At 42.1% G+C, this 23,297-nt stretch overlaps 1 protein-coding gene across 4 annotated transcripts; it reads right to left on the bottom strand.

The window, feature by feature from the left end:
- On the bottom strand, nucleotides 1–22,824 carry LOC138601867 (calcium/calmodulin-dependent protein kinase kinase 2-like). Of its 4 annotated transcripts, none has more exons than XM_069673145.1 (18): nucleotides 22,741–22,824; nucleotides 16,978–17,276; nucleotides 14,420–14,761; nucleotides 11,931–11,978; nucleotides 10,995–11,048; nucleotides 10,170–10,221; nucleotides 9,528–9,661; nucleotides 8,298–8,334; nucleotides 8,172–8,193; nucleotides 7,964–8,052; nucleotides 6,865–7,064; nucleotides 6,650–6,703; nucleotides 6,458–6,531; nucleotides 6,267–6,354; nucleotides 5,272–5,403; nucleotides 4,928–5,031; nucleotides 4,674–4,727; nucleotides 1–2,572 (listed from the first exon to the last, which is right to left on the bottom strand). In XM_069673145.1, the coding sequence occupies exons 2-18, from the start codon at nucleotides 17,206–17,208 to the stop codon at nucleotides 2,500–2,502; spliced, it is 1,788 nt and encodes a 595-aa protein (XP_069529246.1). In that variant the 5' UTR covers nucleotides 17,209–17,276; nucleotides 22,741–22,824; the 3' UTR covers nucleotides 1–2,499. The 4 variants fall into 4 exon arrangements, with proteins under 4 accessions (XP_069529246.1, XP_069529247.1, XP_069529248.1 ...); XM_069673146.1 differs by having other exon boundaries at nucleotides 22,746–22,784; XM_069673147.1 differs by lacking the exon at nucleotides 4,674–4,727.
- Between the last annotated feature and the right edge of the window lie 473 nt (nucleotides 22,825–23,297).

Here is a 23,297-nt window from a genome sequence, read left to right as displayed (position 1 = left end):
GAAAGGCAGTAATATTTTATTCAAATGATGAACAAGATACAGTATGTTTAGAATACTTAATTTAAAGGTCCTGCTGTGTTGCCCGTGACCTTTCATGCTGTGACCATACAGTGGTGTGTGTGTTCAGTATGTTGGCATGCATTTAGGGGAGAAGAGGCCCCAAAGCTCTTAATGAATTTACACTACAGAATGCAAAATGGTGTGAACGGTAAAGGTTAATCATTAGCCGGGCCCCGCTGACACAAAAGGGCAGAGACTGCATTGGAACAAAGTACACGTTTAAATATTGTATGTATAAAATATTTATCTTACAGCTTTTCTGTGGCTTTCAGTCACACCCAAAACGTCCTTCAGGTTATTCTCGGTGGTCTCAGAGAGGAAAATACTCCCAGAAAGGAAAGTACGTTTCTTGTTTTGCTTAAGGTAAAAATGTTATAAATAACAACAGTTTATAGTGATTTACGGTGAATTTAAAATCTGATAAATGAGTGTAAACTATGTTTAAATGAGGCAACACTTCACAGTCCAACACAAGTTGCATTGCTGCAATTTATCTTCTGACTATATCATGGGCATTAAAGGATAATCGGCTATCATGGTCGAGTTTTCCAAAAGAATACTCTTCAAAAGTACACAACAATAATGTTCCGTAAATCTAAAGCCAGAGTCTTCCTCAACAGAAGGGAGTACAACTTAATTACAACTCTCAGGATAACACAATGGGTGAGCAAAAATGAATTAAAATCAGTCAACCGCACACAGCCTCCCTCATCCAGCCAGTACATTGCACCATACAGAGAAAGACACGTTATATGCATAGTACTAGTCTTAAAAAACAGACATACAGTGCGTACACTTCAGTGACATGCAAGTAGAAAGTAAAAAAAAAAAGTCCCTTTCTCCATTTGTCATACATTCAACACGTTTGTGTTGAAGTAATTAGTGTGTGGAAGCATTAATTAATATGTTGATATCCTAAGTTTGAGACACACACGACTTTATCTATACTTACACAAACATCTGAGGAAATTAGAAAACTAAAAATAAAGGTAAAGAAAAGGAAGAACAATGCTAATTTACCGCTAAATGAAAAACATCAACAAATAAAAAAACGTACTTCATCATTTCATTTGAAATATTTGCAGGGTGGCCTCCTCCTCCGAGCGAAGATGACGACAGTTCAAAGTTCAACACCTCTACAGATATGTCGTGCATAGATGGTACAAAAAGTCTGCAGCTGCACTATGCGTCCATCTCTAAACGTACCCGCTGTTATAGCTCCATGAAGAACAAATAGTTTAAAGGTTTTTCTTTTAAATAACTATACAAAACTATACATAATTGAAGTTTTTTTGGTGTACTGAAAATGTGCGGTTTTAAAATAACATTTTGACGATACAAAACAAAACAATACGAGTAAGAACATTCACAATCTGAACTCGAGGTTGAATCTCTTTCTGTTTTTCAGTCGACAAACGAAGTGAAACAAACACATGAAACACACGAAGCATGTGAAACGCAGGATCACAATGGATTGCAGATAATTTGTTACCTTCATTACTTATTTTGTTGGAACTCTCTAAATGTGTAAATATATAGCAAACACCTAAAACTCATATCAAGGTTCACTAAAAGCACGAGAGGAAGGTCCCTTTTTTTAATGCTATCTTGTATAATGATGACTTTGATTGTTTAAAAGCACTACATCAACTGTTTTTAAAGCTCTGTCGATTCCAGTAAACGGGAGTCTTAATAAAGAACCAACCAAATTGAGTCTATGAGCGTGCAAATGTTTATAAGTAGCTTATATAGTGTTTGCATTGGGAAAGTAACCACATGCATTCAATGAAGTAAACATTTTTTCACTCCCCTTTTTTAAGTTTCAGGAAAACTGTACAGATTCTTTACTCTAAAATATGTTACAAAATTGGGTCCTACCACTCTGAAGCAGAGTGAGCCACACAATCATTGTCAAGAAAACCTACTTTACTAAAGAGATTCATCAAAGAGACGGCGAAGACAACCCCCCCCTCGCCATCAACCGTCGCCTGTTCCCGTTGCCCTGTGTACCTGAAAGATTGGTCAAGTAGAGACGAGGAGATATACGTGTGGGTAAACTACAATAAAACACCAAACTGTACAGTTGAAGCCTGAGACGAAGCATGCTGGGACTATAAACGCATGCGGGTAAGAGGAGGAGGAGAGCGAGTCGGGTGATGAGGGCTGAAGACAGGTTCAGGGTACAGTAGAGTCCTCTCCTCGAAGGTTCCCATGTGACAAGTCCAACAACATCAAACTGTGCCTTTAAAGTGGAGAGAGTTGAATAAAAGCTTTTAAAAAAGTCCCTTAGATTCGTATTTCTCCCTTCTTTTCTGCGTCGGACACCCATCAGGAAGTGTACATACATGTCGACTGGCAGTATAAAACTGTGAGTAAAGGGGTGTCGTGCTGTGTGGCTGCAGGAAGGCAGATACCAGCGTGCAATATAAACCGTCTGCATCAGGAAAGAGCCTCGTCCTCTCCCACGTAGGGCAGGTCCATACTCCTCATGCCGTCACCGCTTTCCTGTTTCCTGAGTAACAGAGACTCAGCGTTAGCTACAGCGCTGCTGTGAAACTGTTGTCTATCCTATATGTCACTAAACAGGGAAATCAATAAGCTACTGCTTAGCTGTGCTTAGGAGCTTAAACCAACCATTTAACTGTTACATAATGCGAAGCACCAAGCACTGGGCATATTTACATATCATAGACGAGGGAAAACATCAAGAAAATATAGAGAAAAATATTTAAAAAGTTATTTTAAAGAAGTAACTTCTTGTCAAGGGAAGGCACAAAGAAATAATTACATATTTACAAGCTTCATGCAACTTAATAAGTGACAACTTATCAAGATAACTAGATGCTTTGGACTCATGATGAGTGCGCTTTTTCAAGGAGTTATAATTGGCTCAGGCGATAGAGTGGGTCCTCCACAAATTGGAAGGCATAACGACTGTTCTGTGAGTGTGCCAAATGAGTTAGTGATATCAGGTCTCAGGATAGCAGCCTGTTAACAGTAGGGGTGGGAATCGCAGGACAACTCACAATAAGATATGTGGCACACCATAATGATAATATCATGATACAGCGATTCTGCGATAATTGATATGAAGCTCTAGCGTGAGTTCAGTCAGGAAGACTATATTGTGCATGCTGGTTCATATCTCATACCATTCTGCTCACACTCCCCTCAAACTTCACTCTCATTTTTCTGCACTCATCAGTTGTTCTCATCACCTGATCACATCTGTCCAATAGCACTGCAGTACACTCACTGTTAGCCTATCATATTGTTGCTCTCTTTTTAAATATGGCTTTTCTCTGCCTCCAGTTCATTCACGGCGTCCTTATGTGCAACCCTCCACCCTCCCCATCAACGCCCAGTCTTCATCATCTCATGAAGATGACATCATCAGCCAACACCTCCACCTCCAGTGTCTGGACTCCATGGGAGGATATGTCTTGCTGCTGCTCAGGGCCGACACCTTTCGATCACCATATCCAAACGGCAGAGGCAGAGACTTCTAAAACATGACTCATTACGACATCATAATTGTAAAATAGTTGTGTTTAGAGCGCCGTATATTAGTCATTTAAAATATCTATATTTGGCGCCAGCCTATCGATAATTGTATAGCACGAGTCAGGCGGACAATATATTGCCATATCGGTATTTTGTCCCACCCCCGGTTATCAGCGTATCAATGTGAATGGTTACATGTACAGTAGTGTGAAGCGCTTTGAGCGGTAAGAAGTATAAAAAGGTGCTTTACCATTTACCATTGGGTGGCTAATTATCCAATGGTAAATCTTCTGTCACACTCTGCCTGCGCACTCATTACACATGAGCAGAGTCACCCACAAGTTAGGCTAGCCATTCAATAAAAGCAGGGAGGAAAAGTTTTCTCACATAGTAGCTTATGCGAGTCAAAGTTAGATTAAAATATCCTTAATTGCTATAATGTGTTTTACATTCTAATGGGGTTTTCTGCAATGCACAGAGACAGACATTACATGACAGCAAAAGCAACCATGGATAGGAAATATACTAGACTAGTTTATAAAGTCAATGCACAAGATTAAATACACACCTTAAAATAAAGCAGCGTATGTCATGCCAAGGGTATATAAATATACTCTCTACCTCTTAAAGGGATATTTCGGGTTTTTGGACACTGGGTAGAATGAAATACTTGCTGTGTGTAGTGGATGCAAAGCCATTAGCTTACTCACCGAGTCCCGTGGTCAGAGTTCTGGCTGGTTCCGGAAGAAATCGGCCTGCTGCAGGCGTAGTGATACCGGATTGTTCAAGAGAGAAAAAAGTGCCAAAAGAACGGCGCACTATATTAAATCCTAGGACGATGATTTTGTGTTGTGTTGTGTATGGATCACCATTGCCTGCGTGTTTGTAGGGTAAAACATTTCGGTTTCGTGACCCTCGAATCTCGCCAGAACTACTTATTCTACGTTCGGAACCGGCCAGAACTCTGACCACGGGACTCAGTGAGTAAGCTAATAGCTTAGCATCCACTACACTACTAGCAAGTATTTTATACAAGTTAGTGTCCAAAAATCCAAACTATCCCTTTAAACAGCACTACAGCAGGCAAGCGTTGTCCTAAGGTTATTTACCTTCTTTGGTTACAATGAATGTAGCAGTATCTCACTTTGCCTGCTCTGCCTTTCCTGCAGGGCAGGAGAGGGAGGAGAGACATAATAACAGTCTTCTTGACAGACATTAGCAGAGCAGGCTGTACTGACATCATCGAAGTATAAGTGGACCCATCAGCTCTAAGTGAGAATATGACTTCTAATAATACTGCAAGACATTAGCTAGAGTGTTTAGAGTCTGAAGTGTGTCTGTACACGATGTACACAATCCTTACGTGAGCGTTTGCCCTGAAGCGCACAAACTGCTGCGCTCCTCTTTACGCGCCCAGTCGAAGGGGTTCCCAAAGGAGCGCTTCCTCAGCATAGTTCTCACCATGATCTGGAAAAGAAAAGTCAACAATGATGCTCAAATAAAAAACGGAAAAAAAGAAGCTTCACTTTCCTGACCAAATATTTATTCACGGTAAATCTCAAAATGTGACCAATGACATGTGACATTCCCATTCCCCTCTGGTGGTATCTGAATTTATCAGTGACATTTCACTTGATGGTACCAAAGGCGAAACAAATTAGACATGAGCATGACTGTGATGTTTATTTATGTGAGGTCTGAGCTCACCACTGTAGCCAGGCTGGGGATGTGTTTGACAGAATTCTCCACCTCCTCCTCCGTCACCTCAATCAGCATACAGCAGTTGTCATCCTCCGGAGGGAGAGGCTCAGCGCCGTGCCTCGTCACCCACGGGTGCACCTGGACACAAAAATGAAGAGAACATAGGACAATAACACAATTTGTTTATCGCTTTTCCCTAACAATATTATATTGAAATGATTGCTGATATGTGACTGTGAGCGCCCGCCCCTTTGTATTTAGTTTGTTAAAAATTTGTCTGGTCTAAATCAAACAACCAATCAGGGTTAGCTTTCCCCGTAACTAGCCAATCACAGCGACTCCGGACAAACTAGCTTCATCCAGCTTCTACGTGACTTGTGACAGGAGCGCGGACGCAGAGGTTGTGTCAGTCAGGAGCCATGGCAACTTGCGGTAAAGTTCCTGTACCTCCTTTGTTGACAACGACATACTGCTAAAGAAGCAAAAAGAAGGAAGAGCTTGGAGGAGAAAAAAGCTACAAAGACAGCCCTAAATAAAAAGAGGGATCAGACGAGTGGGAGTGTAAGGCTGAAGAGCGAAGCGATGCAGAGGTTGCCCTGTTGCTTCTTGACAGGTAACGGTAGCTCTTATACTAACAGCTAACACTAGCACTAAGCTACACCTAGAGGTAACAAGGTGGTCCACACCAAAACTCATAACTATAATGATGATAATGATGATTTTGCCATCAGTAAAGTGCACTTTTTGGAATAAACAGCATCTCTCCTCTCTCTCTCTTCTTGTCTCGGTGCTGCAGAGAGACACACCGCACAACGGCTGCTCGACACACACCAGTTACAAAATGCGTGTGCTTGTTTGGTGTGTCATTTGGTGGGCGGGGCTTAGAGGAGTAATGCAGAGAGGTGGAAGGTTTTTTCCATTGGTATGTTCATGTTGCTTACTGCCACTTTAATAATACAATAATGGGCACCAGTAGCCTTTTTTCTTAAGAGAGTGTTTACCTTAATCTGTGGGATTGATATTCTGGTCTCTGGATTCTTGTCCAGCATTTTCAGCAACAAGTCTTTGAGATCATCAGAGATGTCAGCACTGTGGAGACAGACAGAGCCGCAATTACAGATCACATTATCTAAAAATAAAGGCAGTGAAAGCGTTTTGTTATGAGACACTACACTGTATGAGTAGTACTTACTGTTCAGGTAACTCCACAGGTTGTGTCTTGATTTTCTGGTGAAGACTGAGGATGCGCTCATCCATAAATGGACACTGTGAATGACAGAAAAGCTCTTGGTTTCAATGGTTTTCCATTCAGGAGAAACTTTAACACATCAAACTAAAGAAATCACATGATTTATTGACTATTTTTGCAGATGCAGACACTCACCACTCCAAAAACGAAGCAGTAAAGCGTCACTCCCATTGTCCAAACATCCAAAGCCTATAAACATGATAAAGATGACGTATGATGATGTATGGTAATGCACAAAATAACTATTCAGTCCCAAGAAAAATAAAGTAACCAGGCCAGTAAATTATATAGGCTCTTGCATTTCTCAATATAACCACCAGAGTGCGCTGCTTAGCTAACTGTTCCGTCACCTTTCCAGAGAAGTTCTTTCTGGTCTCAGAGAGCGTTTCAGGAGCAAGGAAAGCAGGCGTTCCCACTGTGCTGGTCAGGAGGGCGTCGGCCCCCTCAAACTGGTTACTGACTCCAAAGTCTGCTATCTTGATGTGTCCGTCCTCTCCCACCAGTAGGTTTGAGGGTTTGACGTCTCTGTGAATGATCCTCTGGTAATGTACTGTTAAAATAGGAAGAAAGGATTACAGCAACAAGAACCCATTTGAGGAGTTGTGCTTGTGGCAGAGGAGGATCTGCAAATCGCATTTTTCTTTTGAATACTTTAATTTTTAATTGTGAACAAATCAGTTGTTGGCTTGACTATTAAAATCAAATGTTTTAAACCCATGTGTGGGAATCTCTGCTCCTCTGGCAGCACACACAGGCAGGAACTTGGAATGTAGCCATCAAAAGAAAGGATCACACCCACAGCTCCTGCTTAACATATACAAGTGTGTCATACTATTTGTCTGAAATGTATTTACTAACTAATCTACATGCACTGTGACTTAAGAGGGTGAAACCCGTCTTTATTAATAACTTCTCAGAAAAATGAGGGTTCTGACTGTTGCAGTGTCCTTGGTGCAGAGCCCTCCCCCTCTTCCCCTCAGCCCTAGTCTCCTAGACGACACTTTGTGCAAAACCTCTTTTTCTGTGCTGAAATGCTTTAAGAGCCACTGAGATGATGTGAAATGAGCCTTGTGGGTGGCTGGAATCAAGAACAGCACAGACAGACAATGGACTTGTGTAAATGGCAGGGGAAAGTGCAGGACGGGGGCAGATCGAGATGCAAAAAAGATTCAGCTTCATATCGCCGACAGTAGAGGTGGAATTTAAACATTCACAGCTGAGTGTGTAATAGATTTACAGTATCACTATCTTTATCTCTATGAGGGATTTTATTGAAAGTAAACATGTATCTGATTCTAAGCAGAATCTGCAGCTGATAGTATTGAATCAGCTTTAAATAAGTATCTAGATGCGTAACGAATCATCTGAGAGAGATAGAGACACGACCCTAATGGCTCCATTCTTAACGCTCTAACGCGTCATCACAGGCTGAGTGGAAGAGTAACTCACAATACTCGATTCCCCTGAGCAGATCCTGGAAGTAAAAGCGTGACTGGTCCTCGCTGAAAGGTTTGTCTGTCGGCACCTCCATCACAGCCCTGAGTAGAGACACACACAAACAGGTACACACACACACACAGTCAATAACAAATCATTACTAATGAGGTTGAGCTCATTTCAGTGTCTCTATTGTTACTGTAAAAGAGGCTTAGCTTACCCTTGCTTGACCAGCTCGAACACTGTGATTGAAACACAGATAACGTTAGTGATGAAAGCCACAAAAACATGAAAACAAATGACTGTGTAAAGTGTGTGTGTGTGGGATTGTCTGGCCACGACGTACCCATGTACAGATGGTCCTCACTGGGGTCGTCTAAAACCTGGCAACAAATCACAAAACAATGGAAATTAGTCTAAACACATATGGACACATATGAAGTACAAATAAACATCCCGTCAATCTTGAATATTTTGCATTTAGATTGTTTTCTGCAAAGCTAACATGAATACATGAATGCAAAACCATGACAATGTTACACACAGCGTCATGTTTATAGTGTCAGAGACTGTTTGAAGGGCGGGGACGTTTGACGTGTTGTTTTTCCTTTCCTTTGTTAGGTCGAGAAGAATGCAACAATGCAATAAGAAATAATGGAGTTTTGATCATTTATTGTTCCTCCCTCTGAGGCTTCTTACAAAATTGATCCATTACAGAGTTGGCAGCGTACTTTGTTGCTCTTTAGAGGGGAGACTCAGCCCAAACTGTCTGGAGAATTTTTGTAGCTTTATATTGTTTTTGTCTAACAGATGCCTTGCGCTAGTTTTTATCTTCATCTACCGTAAAATTTTAAAACTTTAAATACAACTTTTTTCATCTAAGAAGTGGGCAATATGGTCCTATATACCAGTGCAACCAATACAACAATATAAGAGAGGAATTTTATTGTGTAACGGTATTTTACCCAGACGCTGGCGCTAAAGTCTAGCTAAAGCTTCATCACGGACATGCGCCGTCATGATCGTCAGTGCAGTCGCCATCCTCTCAACAATCAATGTCACCGTTGGCTGAGCTCAACTACTGGTACCGGTAGCTAGCAGGATTGCCATCTCAATATGGCTAAAACAGAGGGTAGGCTATAATTAGTGTGTATTTTGAATGTGTTTCAAATTAAATAGTAATGACATAATTTGTATACACAGTTTTAACACGCTAATCTCCGCCCCCTTTCCAGCGTGATGCATTGAAATTCCGGTTGCTGTCGCGTAAATCCAGAAGAACAACAATCAACGGCGAATTTAAGTATAATGTAAGTTCTTTGTGCGTACTATTGTTTACTAACCCTGTTTCTGGCGCGTTTGTGACGTCACACGGTGACGCAGCAGAAAAATGACCAAAAGGAGTATACTCCACTGGCAATGGGAAAAGAGACAATCAGCATTTATTAGCGGGTCTTCCCAGATCTGAAAAACCCAGGTCAACGCACTAATTTTGGTGGGAAAGGAGTATTATATTCTGACTATTACAGTAATACCTGACTTTAATGCCTGACACAAAAATCTGCTGAACATTTACCTCTACTAGTTTCACCACATTAGGATGGTCCAGCTTCTTAAGGATGGCAATCTCTTGATAGACCCGCTCCAGGGGTCCTTTTGGCTGAGGGGGGCCCTCAGGGGCTGCTTTGGCTCCACGAGGGGGAGGCCTCCCTGAAAGAGGGACAAGAAGACGAGGTCAAAACCTAGTATGTGTCTGACTGCATCAGGTCAATGTGCGCTTTTGTGGGCAATGTGTTACAAGGACTCTCCTAATGAGGCCATTGACAACGTGTTTGAAAGTAGGTGCGCACTGCGGACATAGGTGAGGAAGGCAAACGGGCAGCAGAGGAGCAGCCCCACCTACTCCCCGAACAAAGTATCAGAGCCGTATAGACAGAGAGTCGCGTCAGTGGAGGTCCACTATGCTCCATGATCCGCCATTGCGATGTCTCTCCCTCTACGGCTCTCAAAGTACCGTCACTCACTCAGTCAGTCAGTCACATACAGACCCGTGTGTAGGGCTGACCCCGGCGGTCAGCCAAAAACAGAGGGGAAGGGTTACATGTGCCGGACGGAAAGGTGACAAGACAGGTATTAGAAGTGTTCATGCACCACTGGAGCATTACAAGAGCCTGTGCTCTCTACTGTGTTAGCCATCTGGCACTGGCTCCAGACTTACGTGGGAAACCAGCCTGCCTCATCAGCCTCTTCTTGGACAACACCTTCATCGCCTACAGGAGAGAACATGGGAGAGATTTAGAGAAGGGGGGCGGATGAGAGGAAGAGAGGGAGAGAGAGAGAGGGCATCAGATCCAGAGAAAAGATGAACAAAAAGGTAGAGTGAGACACTGCAGAGCGAGGAGATGCATGTCTGACAGTGCGCCCACTCACACACCTACAGATCGATATCACAGCGGGAACAAAACATTTCTCCTCTCGCCTTAAACAACCTTTTGCGACTACAAGAACTGACGGGACACAACATTAGAATGCTTTCAAACATAATCGTATTATTGATTCCCAGATCATAAAACTACATTCATTGTATTTGACAACGATCAATGAAAGCGTGCTTTGTTTGACAGCTACACTGTTGGGTGGATATTTTCCCTGTTGAGGGGAAAACTCATTTTTTAACAGCCTCAGCGGCGTCTGTTCTCGTAGAAATGATATAACCAGTGAATGCGACATTTGGGCTTTGTCACTTGGGAGGAATTTGAAAATAATCTCTGTGTCATTGTCTGTCAATATCAAGCAGCTTAATGAGGATTGCAGCAATAATCACGAACAGCAAACAGAAAGCTCAAGCTGGTGTGTCATTACAGCACTCAGCGAGGCACAATTAATTTGAGACATTTTCATATGTGGAGGTTTCACATGAAATCACACCAGCGAATGTGTCGAGGGGGTTCAAGTATTATGAGGCGCATCTGTATGTGACAGGTGAATAAGAAAGTGTTGGGTAGATATCGCATCTGCATGAGCGTGTGCATGACAAACTCACATAGTACGTGTTGTCATCCTCGTTGTACGCCAGCTTGACAACGCCGTAGGAGCCCTGGTGCAGGAGTAAGTAAAAGAGAAGAGATTGAGCAGCTGTCGATTCTTCATGCGAAAAAAAAAAAAAAATACATCCTACATGCAACAAATACACAAACATAAACACACACACACAAGGGAAGTGTGTGGGCTGACAGTGTATGCTGACGGAGTACCAGCTGCTTCAAAGTGAGAACAGAGAAATTCAAATCATCTCTCTCTCTCTCCCTTTCATTTTTTGATTTCAGGCTAATTAAGGAAACTGGATCTGGTTTATGCTATCAAGCTCCCCTGCCCACACACACACACACACACACACAGGAAATTCAGGCAAAAAACTAGGCCCAATTAGTAGCCTGTGTGCATTAATTCATCCCCGAAAAACAGAGAGAGAGAGAGAGGGAAGGGATAGAGAGAGAGAGAGTGGGATCAGTTCCTGCTGGGGGAGCAGATTGGACAGGCAGCACGGAGCTGATCCGACAGTCCCGGAGATGATCTGATAACAGAAGCCTCTCCAACAATCCTGAAAGGCTCTAATTGTCTAAACACACACATTAACATATTAACATGAAATTTATAGACATGCTTCTTCGGTTCAACACACATACAAGCAGACACAGCCAGTCAGTCACAGGCTCGTATCCACTAAGCATTGCACAACCCTTAGAGAGCGCTATTTATACCAGCCTCTCATCCATCTTCCAACTCTCCCATGGCCCGCTAGTTTACTCAGAGTTTCGGGAAATGAGGACAGCCGGGAGAGAGAGAGAGGATATCAGAGGCTGTTACTGCGTGTCCTTGATGATGTGCGCTACTTGACAGACATGCAGTAGGCGGAAGGGAGAAGGAAAATGGAAGAGCCGGTGAAAGGGAGCAATCAGTGAGTTGTCTCCGATGGTACCTTTCCAATCTCGTCTTTCAGCTTGTACTGGTTGAGTTGAACGCAGTCCTTGAAGAGAGAAAGAGGGTAAGAGGAAAAAAAGAAGAGCAGAGGAGAAAATTGATTCTGGAACATATACCCCAGATACATCATGAGTTTTCTTATAAAATCTGCCTTTTCTGAGCATGCAATATCCTCTTCATTAAGTTACATTTTCATTTTCAGTGTTTTGTTTATCAGTGTTCCAAAGAAGCCTGGTCTCCTCTAACTGGAGACACATTTTCAGTATGACTCTGCAATCACTTTCCCAGTTCAATTTGCCATTTTCCTACCATTCTTTCACAGAAATATCTCTACACATCTAACTTTTCAGAGGTAAATCAGACATAAACATTTTGGCACTAATCCTATCTGCTCATCTTCAAATATGCCCAAGATATAAGAGGTAGAATGTGTTGCCCAGCTACAGTTCGTGGTATATTTTGTAGTTTAAAGGAGCAATTCTCCCCTGGAAGAAGCCACTGTCAGTCATAGCTGGTGTTCTCTGTAATCGATAGAAGCAATAATATTTGAAATTGGCGCCATAACTGTAGATGTAACAACTGTACAACACCCAGCATGCATTGCACCCCTCCCTCTGAAAGGAACGGCCGAGCGAGAGACGGTGTAAATATCGTAAACTCTCAAATAGTGGGCGGGGCCTTTATTTACCTCAACTGCAGATGGTACCAGGCTTTTATATGAAGCAGGCTTACGTTAGAGTCAGGCCGCTATTTCTAATTTCTGCATGCAGGTCGATCCGACCTCCGTTCAACAAACGAGCAAGTTTTCTTCTCCTCTTGAGGACAGACCTGACAAAGCATCATTTTTACTTTATGCTAATCTGCATCATAATGTTGAAATTCTTGACTTTGTTAATTGCCGCTCCGGTGAGATTGCACCCGCAGTGACTAAAACAGTGCACTAACACTTATATGAGCAATCCACAACAACAAAGTGTTGATTTGTTAAAAGTAACATGACTGTATGTTTATTGGCTCATAAAATTCATCAGTCATTTGTTTTTACATTTTTTCTCGATCTGTATTTGGGGCCTTTATTTGTTCGTGTCAACCATGTCCCCGGCTATTTATAGAGAGCCGGCTTTTATTTGACTACCGACTGTTATATGAGAATTTACAGTACTAACGTTTTCCAGTCAAGGACATTGCAGGCAATGGCTCAGAGCAGTACAGAATCCGATATACCAGTGGATCGTCTCAAAAATCTTCAGGTCTGCAGTCTACATTTCAAACATGATTTTGACCAAGACATGACATCGGAGGTGGGCGTCCTAGATTGAGGAAGTGTAGATTAGCGAGCTCCCTGGCCTCCGCCATATGACGCGTTTAAGGTAGTCTGGTGGAGGTTTTCCAGGGCCCATTGGAGAAGCAGATAGCATCCTCCAAAAGCACAGAGCCAAATTGCATTTTTTTCCCTACCATAATGGCATTAGCTCCCCATAATAACATGATAGCAATGAGGGTGAAAATCGGCGAACTGGCCCTTTAAAGCAAGTGTAGTCTTTCCTCATTTATCTGTTGAAAAGTGGATTCAAACAGTGAGTGATAGGAGCACAGACTGCTGGGAACAAACTGAACGCAGCCGGCAGAGAATGATTGACACAAACAACTAGGGAGGCACTGACTAACCAGCTCTTCATTAAAATACATTACGGCATGTGATTCATTTGATTATTAGATTATTAAAAGATTGTAATGCCCAAAGTGATAGTGAGTCAGTTGTTTATACAATTGAGAGGAACATACTACAGAACGTACAGCTACGTCAGCGACCTGACAAAGAAGTCATCACAAGAGGATAATTCCAAATATCAGGATTTATCACACAGGAGAACATCTTCCTACACTATGTGACATTTACAGGCTTCTGCATCTATTTAACAAAGAACATATCTATTATCTACATCTACTGACTCTATAGAACCTTACCTTTGCATCCACATCGCCCTGTCTTTACCAGTGTGCTGCTGCTTTAAGGACAAATGCACATGTTGTTCTGTGTGTTCTGACACAGTGTGGTACTGATGTTTTGTTAAACTAACAGATGTTCAAGAGGAGCACCTCTTTGCAAGCCTGGCTCTGTGTCAACATTAGTTAGTTTGTTCATTCATGTGTAACACTTTATGCAATGCCCAGTCCTTTAGGGGATACACCAGTCAGATGGTGCAGAGATCATACTTTATATAATCATAATTATTATAATGCATATTGGCATTTTCCTGTTCATCTAATCAATCACAGACAAACAAAACTGTCAACAGAGAGTTTATATAAAAGTCGACTAATGGTAATAACATGGCAAACAGTAATTACGCTCTTAATTTGTGTAAGCAGTAGTGATTTTGTTCCAGACAGGCTGGGACAAATTTTAAGAAGCTTTAAAGAAGGCTTTAAAAGAATTTAAATCTATAACACTGCGACTACGTGAGTCTCAAGGCGTGACCATACCTGAAGGTCCGTGATGGAAACGCTGTGGGACTCCACAGTGGGCCGACGGGACAAGCGTGGAGAGGAGTGAGGCGATGTGATGGGGGAGTAGGGTAATGACGGGTAAATATAGCGCCCGTTGAGTCCCGGAGAGTTGCATGGCGATGCTGCCGTTTGCGAGCGCTCCTGCAGAGATAGTTTCCTGTCAGACAGGTTTAACCTTCCCCTTTGCTCTTGGTATCCTGGTAGCAGGGACTCTGACCGGCCGACTGTGTGGGACAGCAGGTCGCAGGACGGAGTCCGGAAAGGAGCTGCCACCGAGGAAGCAGGCTCAGGCGTCTCAGAGCTGTCCATTTCTTCTACCTGAGGTGTGATACATTTAAATCATGGTTATGTATATTGCATGGTCACATAGTTAACTTCGTCTATGTATGAGTATTATATCATGGCCGATATGTATGTATCAACTTTATATGACATAATGCATTGAGTACTGATTTTCCAGCTAATAGAAACAGGCCTTCTTTTTTGTATTAACAACATATATTCAACTACACAATGCTATCAACACCAGGGTTTCCGTTATCCGGTAACTGCCGTTTTTTTACTGGTAAAATCTGTTGAAGTCCGACGTATTAAAATCCCCTGGTCATAATGTCCGGTGAAAATAATATATGTTAATAATATACATATATATGTAAATATTAGGGATGCACGATATTGGATTTTTTGCCGATATCCGATATGCCGATATTTTACAACTCATTTAGCCGATTACTGATACCGATATTTTTTTCCCCCACACCTAATTGCAGAGATCATCAACTCTCTTCTGTATTGGAATTAGCGTACAGTATAATGGTGATACTCTTATCACATTTGTTACAACGGTCGGGGTGACGGGTCTTGAGATGGTTAATCAAGTTTGTAGTGTTGAAAGACTTTGCCTTGGCTCCTCCTCGCATCACCGGAGCTGAGCAGTCATTGCAAATAGCAGTTTTGCTCTCTATTTCGGACACTTTGAAAAACTTCCACACCACGGACATTTTGGCTTCTAACTCTCTCATGCTGCAGGTAGACACACGTGACATCATCACACTGCGCCGCGCAGGTCTTCTTTGCGCCGGGGACATTGCGCCGAGGTCGGGCATTTAATCAAGTATGCAGCAGCCTTTTATTTTAATCGGTTAATTATATCAGCGGATATCGGCGATTTTTAAGCCAATATCGGCCGATACCAATAACGTGCCGATAATATTGAGCATCCCTAGTAAATATCATAACTCCGTCCAATCAGCGCTTCAGGAATATGCTAAACCAGCCATCTGAACCATTATTGGTCATTTTGGCAAAGGATTTACCGGAGAGGACACGTCAGCAGCCACAGCCCCTCTAATCAATGCCACAAGTGCACGAGATGACAGCGCTCAGCGGCTACGGAGGCTTGAATTTCTCCACAGCCTGCGAAGTCCTCATCACGGATTATAGTGAAATATATCCTGATTAACAGCCTATATAATAACTAATATTAGTATGTATAACAAACTTTACTCCCTCAGGGAGAGAGAGAGAGAGAGAGAGAAAGTGCGCATACATATGGACAGCGTGGATGCGGTGCAGAAAGTGGTCATTTGAGCACGAGACATGTTGTTCCACTGTATATATTTCAGTTTAGTGAAGTGTATGAGCTGAACTGTAGACGGGAGTCCTTGTTTACAGTGCGAGACAGAGTGATCACTGTCTCATGCACGACTCCTCCGCAGTGCAACAGGTACGCGTATAACATATACATTTTTGGACAAAATTATTGTAGGGACGATTCATTAATTTCCCTACCCAATTCTACGCTCTTGATATAGCCTGCCTATCAATTGTTTTTAAGCTAAATAAATTACTTTAATTTCCATTTGTCCGTAACACTGAAAGCTTCCAGGACACGTAGAGCGGCGCTGATTTTTATAACGCAAACCCTGATCAACACCTGTACAATATTACAGAATCCATTATAACACATGGGCAAAAAATACCAAGGAGAAATTGATAAACTAATTGTCTTGTTGAGACTGTCAAATTCCACATATGCTGATTACCCCTAAACTAAGAATGAATTATGGCTCCACATCATTACTCATGACATTCCCAAGCCTGTGAAAACATAGGTTTCGCATTAGAGCGGGATGTGTGCAATTATGTGCAGGGCAAATTGTCTCCTGTATTGATTCAGCGAGGGACAGTGCTTTTTATTTTTCAATACTGGAAACATTACCCCTACAGGGACAAGTGACAGAAATGCAACCCACAACCAGGTCATTATAGATTATAATAATGCATTGCAGTGAGAACACTGTGAGGTTTCCAGAGGAGAGCACATTAAGCACATCTATCTGCCTGTTTGTCACAGTTTACAGAGACTCCAGTCTTGTATGTGTATATCTGCATATTGAGTTCTGAGCATAAGAGGTCACTCGAAACTTACGTTGGCGTTCTAATGCCAGGTGCGCTTTTGATCGAGGCACCAAAAACACGCGTTAATGCCAGGTGTTAACAGTGTAGTGTTACAGGTCTGTGTTTCATCTTACCTCCTCCTCCCCGGCCTCTCCAGGTGCTCGGCTGGGTTCGTACTCCGTGACCACGATGAGGGACTCCATGGGGTCTGGGGAGGGCGTCTCAGAGTGGGCGTTCAAAGGTGCAGCAGGACAGCTGCACAGCAGATCTGGCAGGGGTTGCGAGGGCTGCGCTGGGGGTGCATGACTGCCGCAGGAAGCCGGCGGCTCAGCAGAGGGCCAGGGGGTGACGTGGCAAGGAAACATGGTGCCTCTTCACCAAGACTGACAACCACTGCTCCATCAGACGAGAACCTCCGGGGGGGAATTGGTACCTGAAACACAAGAGGAAATTGCAGAATAAATACATCTGTAAGCCCTCTTTACCAGCCACCTGTTTCTCGACAGACAACTTAGCATCCTTCTATAATGACATGGTGGCGCTGAAAGATCAGGTCTAATGCAGCCGATTATGCTGCTCATCTCTGGCTACAGGCTCTGATCATCTCACAGCTGGACTACTTGTAGCATGGCTGCCTGTACGCACAGGAAAAACAAATCACCCAAAAAGAAGCCGCCTACATCTGGTCTTCAAACCAACTAAAAACAGCTCATGTCACTGTGCTTTTCGTGAGGCTCTCCACTGGCTCCTTGTTGTTAGCAGAATTAATGTCATGCCATGAATGCTAGCCTAATGCACTCGGGTGTTACTTCATGCACCAAAAATTCTGTGTCACCTGCGTCATGTGTAATTTGGATCAGAGCATGGTGGTACTTACTCTCAAAGGCTTCTCACTGATCTACTGTGGCTTGGATTGCACCTCACTTGAAGTAGCTTATTTCCATTTCCTCATTGCTATACGAACATTCACGAGCAACACATCACAAAGGCTGCCTGAAATCAAACAAACAAGAACCACTTTTTATATACGCGTTACTTGCATTCACACTCAGCTTTCACACCTTGTAGCCAATCAGAGAAAGCCCCAGCTAGACTTCATCTACAGACTAATTGGTGTGAATTTGGTGCAGACAGTAAAGTAAGCTAGCAAGATGACAAGGAAATGTGGTTATGGAGAGCTTGTGATGACAAGGAACAGCACTTTTTTGGAATAATTTAGGATTCAGGACAGACGACATGTTTAATATTCAATATATAGCACATCATGTTGTCATTGCAAAAGTGAGCAATGCTTGTGCAGTCCTACCTCATTTGAACATGTTTTTGGAGAAAAGCATGAAAGATAGCAAACAAATAGATAACAAATCTAAACATGCTGACTACATGCTGCAAACATCAACAAGCTAGTAGCTACCAATAGCTTCTACAGCTCCTGTTCACACTAATTCTACTGACGAGGCAAATGATTCGTCTGTCGCATGTTCCATCGTTGGAGAGCGAACAAACACATGGACTCAGCTAGCTTTAAAATGCTGCAAGTCCAGCATCATAGTGAGGAAGCCTTAGACTACATTTAATCAATTGCAGCATCCTGCTTAGGTTTTAGATTATCATATAAAAACTATTTTGCAACCAAAGACATTACTAAGAGACAGTGTCGTTTATGCATGCAGGAAGAACAAATATAGATCAACCACAACCTGATGTAGCTTAATATGCTTCTTTTACGAAACAGACTCAAAGCAACTATGAAGTAGGAGTCAAAATATACTAAAAACAGACGTTTAGGACTGGTATAAACCCTCCGACAAAGTAATGCATATGAACAACTTGTGTTTAATTGCCTTTTGGCACAGCTGGAAAGCAGCGTTTGACAAGCCAGCATAAACCAAGATGTGGGTGTAATGAAACCGCGTGCTGAATAGACAACCAAAGAAGCTGTTTGCGAGCTCTGAAACATCAGTAGATACAGCTATTTGCGTATGTAACATCTGTGGAGTGTGGTCCGTTTCCACACATTCTGTTTAGTGCTAATTAATGCGTGCAAACACATCTAGTAGCACAAACTTCAGCTGTAAGTGGAAAGATTCGATGCGTGCACAAAAGGAACGGCTCAGTCTGCTTTTTGATGTCGGTTATACAACATGGTTAATTATTATCTGCAAAGCACATAACCAAAAACCTTTTTGCATAATTTCAAGAGGGCCATTTCCATCTCCAAGTCCACTCAGCTTTTTATCTGCTCATTATCTGTGAGGTGAATGGAAAAGGAGGGAGGAAAGGAGAGAAATAAAAAGACAAAGGGAAGGAGCCTTTTTGCCGTCATGGTTCTGACAGGATTGTGTCAGTGTGTGGGAGCCGAGTAAATCTCACAGATACAGGGAAACAAGGAGAGGCAATAAGAAAAACAAGACAGTGGGAGCTCCAGCCATGATCAGAATGAGGAGTGTGTGTGGGAAGAAACACCCACACCAGGTGGCCTCTCTACCTCCATGCCAGCCTATATATAGTGTTGTAAACTCACAAAAAGATAGAAACAATCACAGACACTAATATTGAGCAGAGCTGATTCATGATGAGGACTTCTTTACTGCATCTTCTCTTTAGCCCTCTTCACACAGTCACCATTACATAAAGTACAACAGCCAACCAGTCCTAAATATTGCTAGCTTTGCTGGTCAGATTTACTGCCCTAAGTCAAATGATCCTAGTTTCATTCAGCAGAGAAAATAAGCTACCACTCAGTTACACTGCAAGTAAAGTAACACAATGTGGCCCGATAAGTGGACTCGGCCCCGGTGGAGTACAGAAATATAAAGTGGTGAGACGTGACCCCGGATGGAACTCGCAATGCACCAGCTTCAGAAGACTTTTTATATCCACAGAAGAGAGGCAACTCAGCGAGCTTGACCTACTTTGATCTCAGTTAAATGGCGAGGCACACATCAAGACCTGTTTCCATTCACACGAAGGGGTTTCCTACAGTTTCCACAAAGGTGATGCTGGTAGACAGGTTTTACATGATATCATCACTAAAAGCAATGTAGAGCCAAACAACACCAAATAGGAATTTTGAAAGTTACACTCATATCAATTTGAGAGGAAAAATCAACCAATAACCAATATGGCAGCAGATATAGTGATGCTATCTTAATAACCTCCTGCATCATTTAATGCATCATATGTTCTGTTAAAAATAATAATAATATAGGCATATATGAGAAAACATACACAATGATACTGATATGATGTTTTTACCCCATATAGGTCAGATAATATTAGCATCCTTATAATAGAAAGACACAAAATATCACAACTAATCTTATTTTTTTGCCTGGCAGGGTTTTGAAATTCATGAGTAAGACAGTTGCTAATTTTGTCTCTGGTTGTTTATTGTCACTAATCATTGTTTTGCCTGCATAATTAATAGCAGCATGACAAATCAAAAGATGGCCACTGAGTGCCAGCTGATTGTTTTCTGTCTATGTCAACAGCAATTGAAACGTACGTTTAACTTGCACTAACCAGAATCATCATGCTACTTCTACATAACTAAGACACAACCAGCACACGTGTTGTGTCACCCACCTGTCATCTAAAATTCCCAGGGGAATCAACACAAGCTAAACTATGTTTATCTAAACTTTCAGCAAACTCTAGGCTGGGCTGCTCAATTGTGCTAAAGATAAATAAGCCAATTACTGTAGTAGGCTCAAACAGTGAACCACCTGCTCTGAGGCAAAGATACTGTATGTCATGGATAACTTACCTGCTGGCTTGTGCTCTAAACTTGCCTGATCCCTGCCGATCACAGCGGCTAGATGAAGAAAAAGCGGTTAGATTTGAGCCGGGTGAAACACCAACAGATGCTGCCGAGCTCCAGATGCCGTACTGCGCCTCTTATCATAACAAAAGTCACATGACCTGACCTTCACTATCTGGGCAGGAGGGGAGGGGGAGAGAGGACTTATCAGAGCTTGCGGGGGTCCAGGCCTTGTAAAGCATTAATAACAACACAGACACGACCCTGCAGACAGACATACAAGTACAACACAGGGCCATCTGGAGCAAAGGAGGAGGCCCAGCTTCATTAAAAGATCAACAGGGCGACCCTATCAGTGATCTGTGGAGCTGTGCAAGAGATAAGCTCCTGTAAATGGAGGCATGAGCATCCTTGGCCAACTTAACTGAAGTATTATGACACAATCACAGCTCGGTGTTAGTGAGAATCTGAAATGTTTAATTGGCAGACAAGATATTTAACTCCAGTTGATATCAGGGATACAACTAAGGATTATTTTCTATATTCAAGAGAAAGCAGGACAAATATATGACATATCACAACATCCACGAAGTTGACTCACAATCAAAACCTTGAACATCACAATTATTCTAATGGGAGAAGTTTGAGAGGCTGAAACTGTCAAATGTTCAGCATTTTCCTAGTAAAATAAATTGAATATAAAAGTAGTTTTGATGATTAACTAAAAATTATCATTTTAGCACTTTGGCTATTTTTAATTATGTTGGACTCAGGAGAGACAACGTGTTCCAGGTAAATGACAAATCTCTACTGTAACACTTGTATTATGACAAAGTAATGTAAGTATGTACGTAGTAGTTATGTATGTTGTATCCAATACGGTTTTTATACAATAATAAACATCCAAGGAAAAGGGAAAACTATCAACATATGACCCAAGAAAACCCTTTATGAAAATATACAGTGCACGGTGATTATCAAAAATTTAAGATGGACCATTTTAAGTAGGACATGTGTGTCTTCGTATTAGAGATGCACAATATTGGATTTTTTTTGCCGCTATCCGATATGCTGATAATTTCCAACCCTTTTTGCCGATTGCTGATTTTGATACCGATATATTAGGGGCATGTTTTTTTCCACCTAATAGCAGAGAACATCAAGTCACCCCTTCTTGAAATGAGCGATTCAATTTGCAGTATTGAATGAATGAGATGTGGTCCCTCCTTGCATGACTGATGCTGAGCACAACCTTGCTGTCCGTTTTGGAAACTTGGAAAACAAAACCTTGCACCCATCTTCACACTTGATGGAAGAGGGGTGGTGCATGCAGTGAGTTAATGTCGTAACATTAGGTCAAGCATTTTTAGGGAATCATCTAGCCTTTACGCATAATTAATGCATTGTTTTAATATATCGGCATCGGCAGATTTCAAGCCATTATCTGAATATACCGATAACGTGCTAATAATATCGTGCATCCCTACTTCATAAGATAAATTACACCACAGTATCATTCGAATTTGGGCATAAGTAACCCACTCCTGTTATTACTTCAGTTTGGCTGGATGTTAACAATGGTCTTGAAAAAAACACAGCAAAAGGACATGTCAAAGGAACTTTAGATGCTTAAAAAGATAAGTATTAAAACCAAAACGTCTATTATGATGCAAATCAGCATTTACGTAAACTTATTCTGACGCAATCAAACCATTAGACCGTTACTTGTGAAATTCCAGAAACACTAATAACCGTTGACTCTACGTATTATAACTGTTCTGTGCAACTGACACGACAATAGTACAGCTTTCCTTTTACAGGAACAGCTACATTTCTATATTTTGACACTAACTGTGAACATAAAAACAAGAAAGCGCCTTTGTTACAAATGCTATCACCAATTCACAGGATAAACGAGTGTTAGTCGTCGTCCGAGGTCCCACAAGCTAACTCAGCTCTAAGCGTCAAAGCCAAACAGCTCAGCTAACGTTAGCCTCATCTGTCAAAGATACAGATGTTGTTGGGCAGGAGTCAAGGATGCTAGTGCGACTGCCCACAGTAATAACACCCGTTTTTAAAGCCACGGAAGACGCCGAAAAACACATAATACATGTAAAAAAATTTTAAATATTACCTTACGTGTTACTTAGGCCTAAGAGTCTCAACTGTACGGGTTCCTCTCCTTCTTCAGCTGCGGTGAAAGTAGCGTCTGTTCAACGACTAGCTAGCAGACAGATAACCGATGTTATGATGGACCAATCCAGCTGAGCACACAGGTCCCGTGCTTCACATGGAGGAAGTGAGGGGGGGGAAGAGCAATGTTGGTATTTCACAAACATTTAAGAAATGTGCTTGAGAAAAACCGACACCCGCGGAGGAGGTGTGGGCTACCCTTTGTCATCTTTTTCGTTTAACTCACGACCTCAAACATTAAACACTGGTTCTTGGTAATTTCTGCTTCATGCACTTAGTGGCCGGCTGGCTCCCCCCTGTGGTGAGTTGGAGAGTTGCACCCTGGGATAAAACAGCTTTGTAGGGATGGTTTACCCGATTTCTCTTTTCTTTTCGTTAGCAATTTAATTTTGAATTACATGGCATAATACCTTTTACAGGTATCTTCACCTCCACATTTGATAAATGTTTAGTCAAGAATGTTATAGTTAGTAGGTACCCACATTTTAACATCCTCCG

The sequence above is a fragment of the Semicossyphus pulcher genome, unplaced genomic scaffold, assembly GCF_022749685.1.
Source record: "Semicossyphus pulcher isolate SPU_LCO1_2020_fin unplaced genomic scaffold, fSemPul1.0.p SCAF_22, whole genome shotgun sequence".
NCBI classification, from domain to species: Eukaryota; Metazoa; Chordata; class Actinopteri; order Labriformes; family Labridae; genus Semicossyphus; species Semicossyphus pulcher.
Note: the sequence above shows the minus strand (reverse complement) of the source record. Positions and strands in the feature narration are given on the sequence as shown.

Excerpts from the sequence above, each read along its gene's own strand:
- LOC138601867 (XM_069673145.1), bottom strand. The coding sequence starts at position 17,208 with ATGTTTCCTTGCCACGTCACCCCCTGGCCCTCTGCTGAGCCGCCGGCT. Across the intron at positions 11,049-11,930 it reads TGAAAGACGAGATTGGAAAG|GGCTCCTACGGCGTTGTCAA; the intron begins GTACCATCGGAG and ends CTCCTGCACCAG. Across the intron at positions 8,053-8,171 it reads TTCGAGCTGGTCAAGCAAGG|GGCTGTGATGGAGGTGCCGA; the intron begins GTAAGCTAAGCC and ends GTCTCTACTCAG.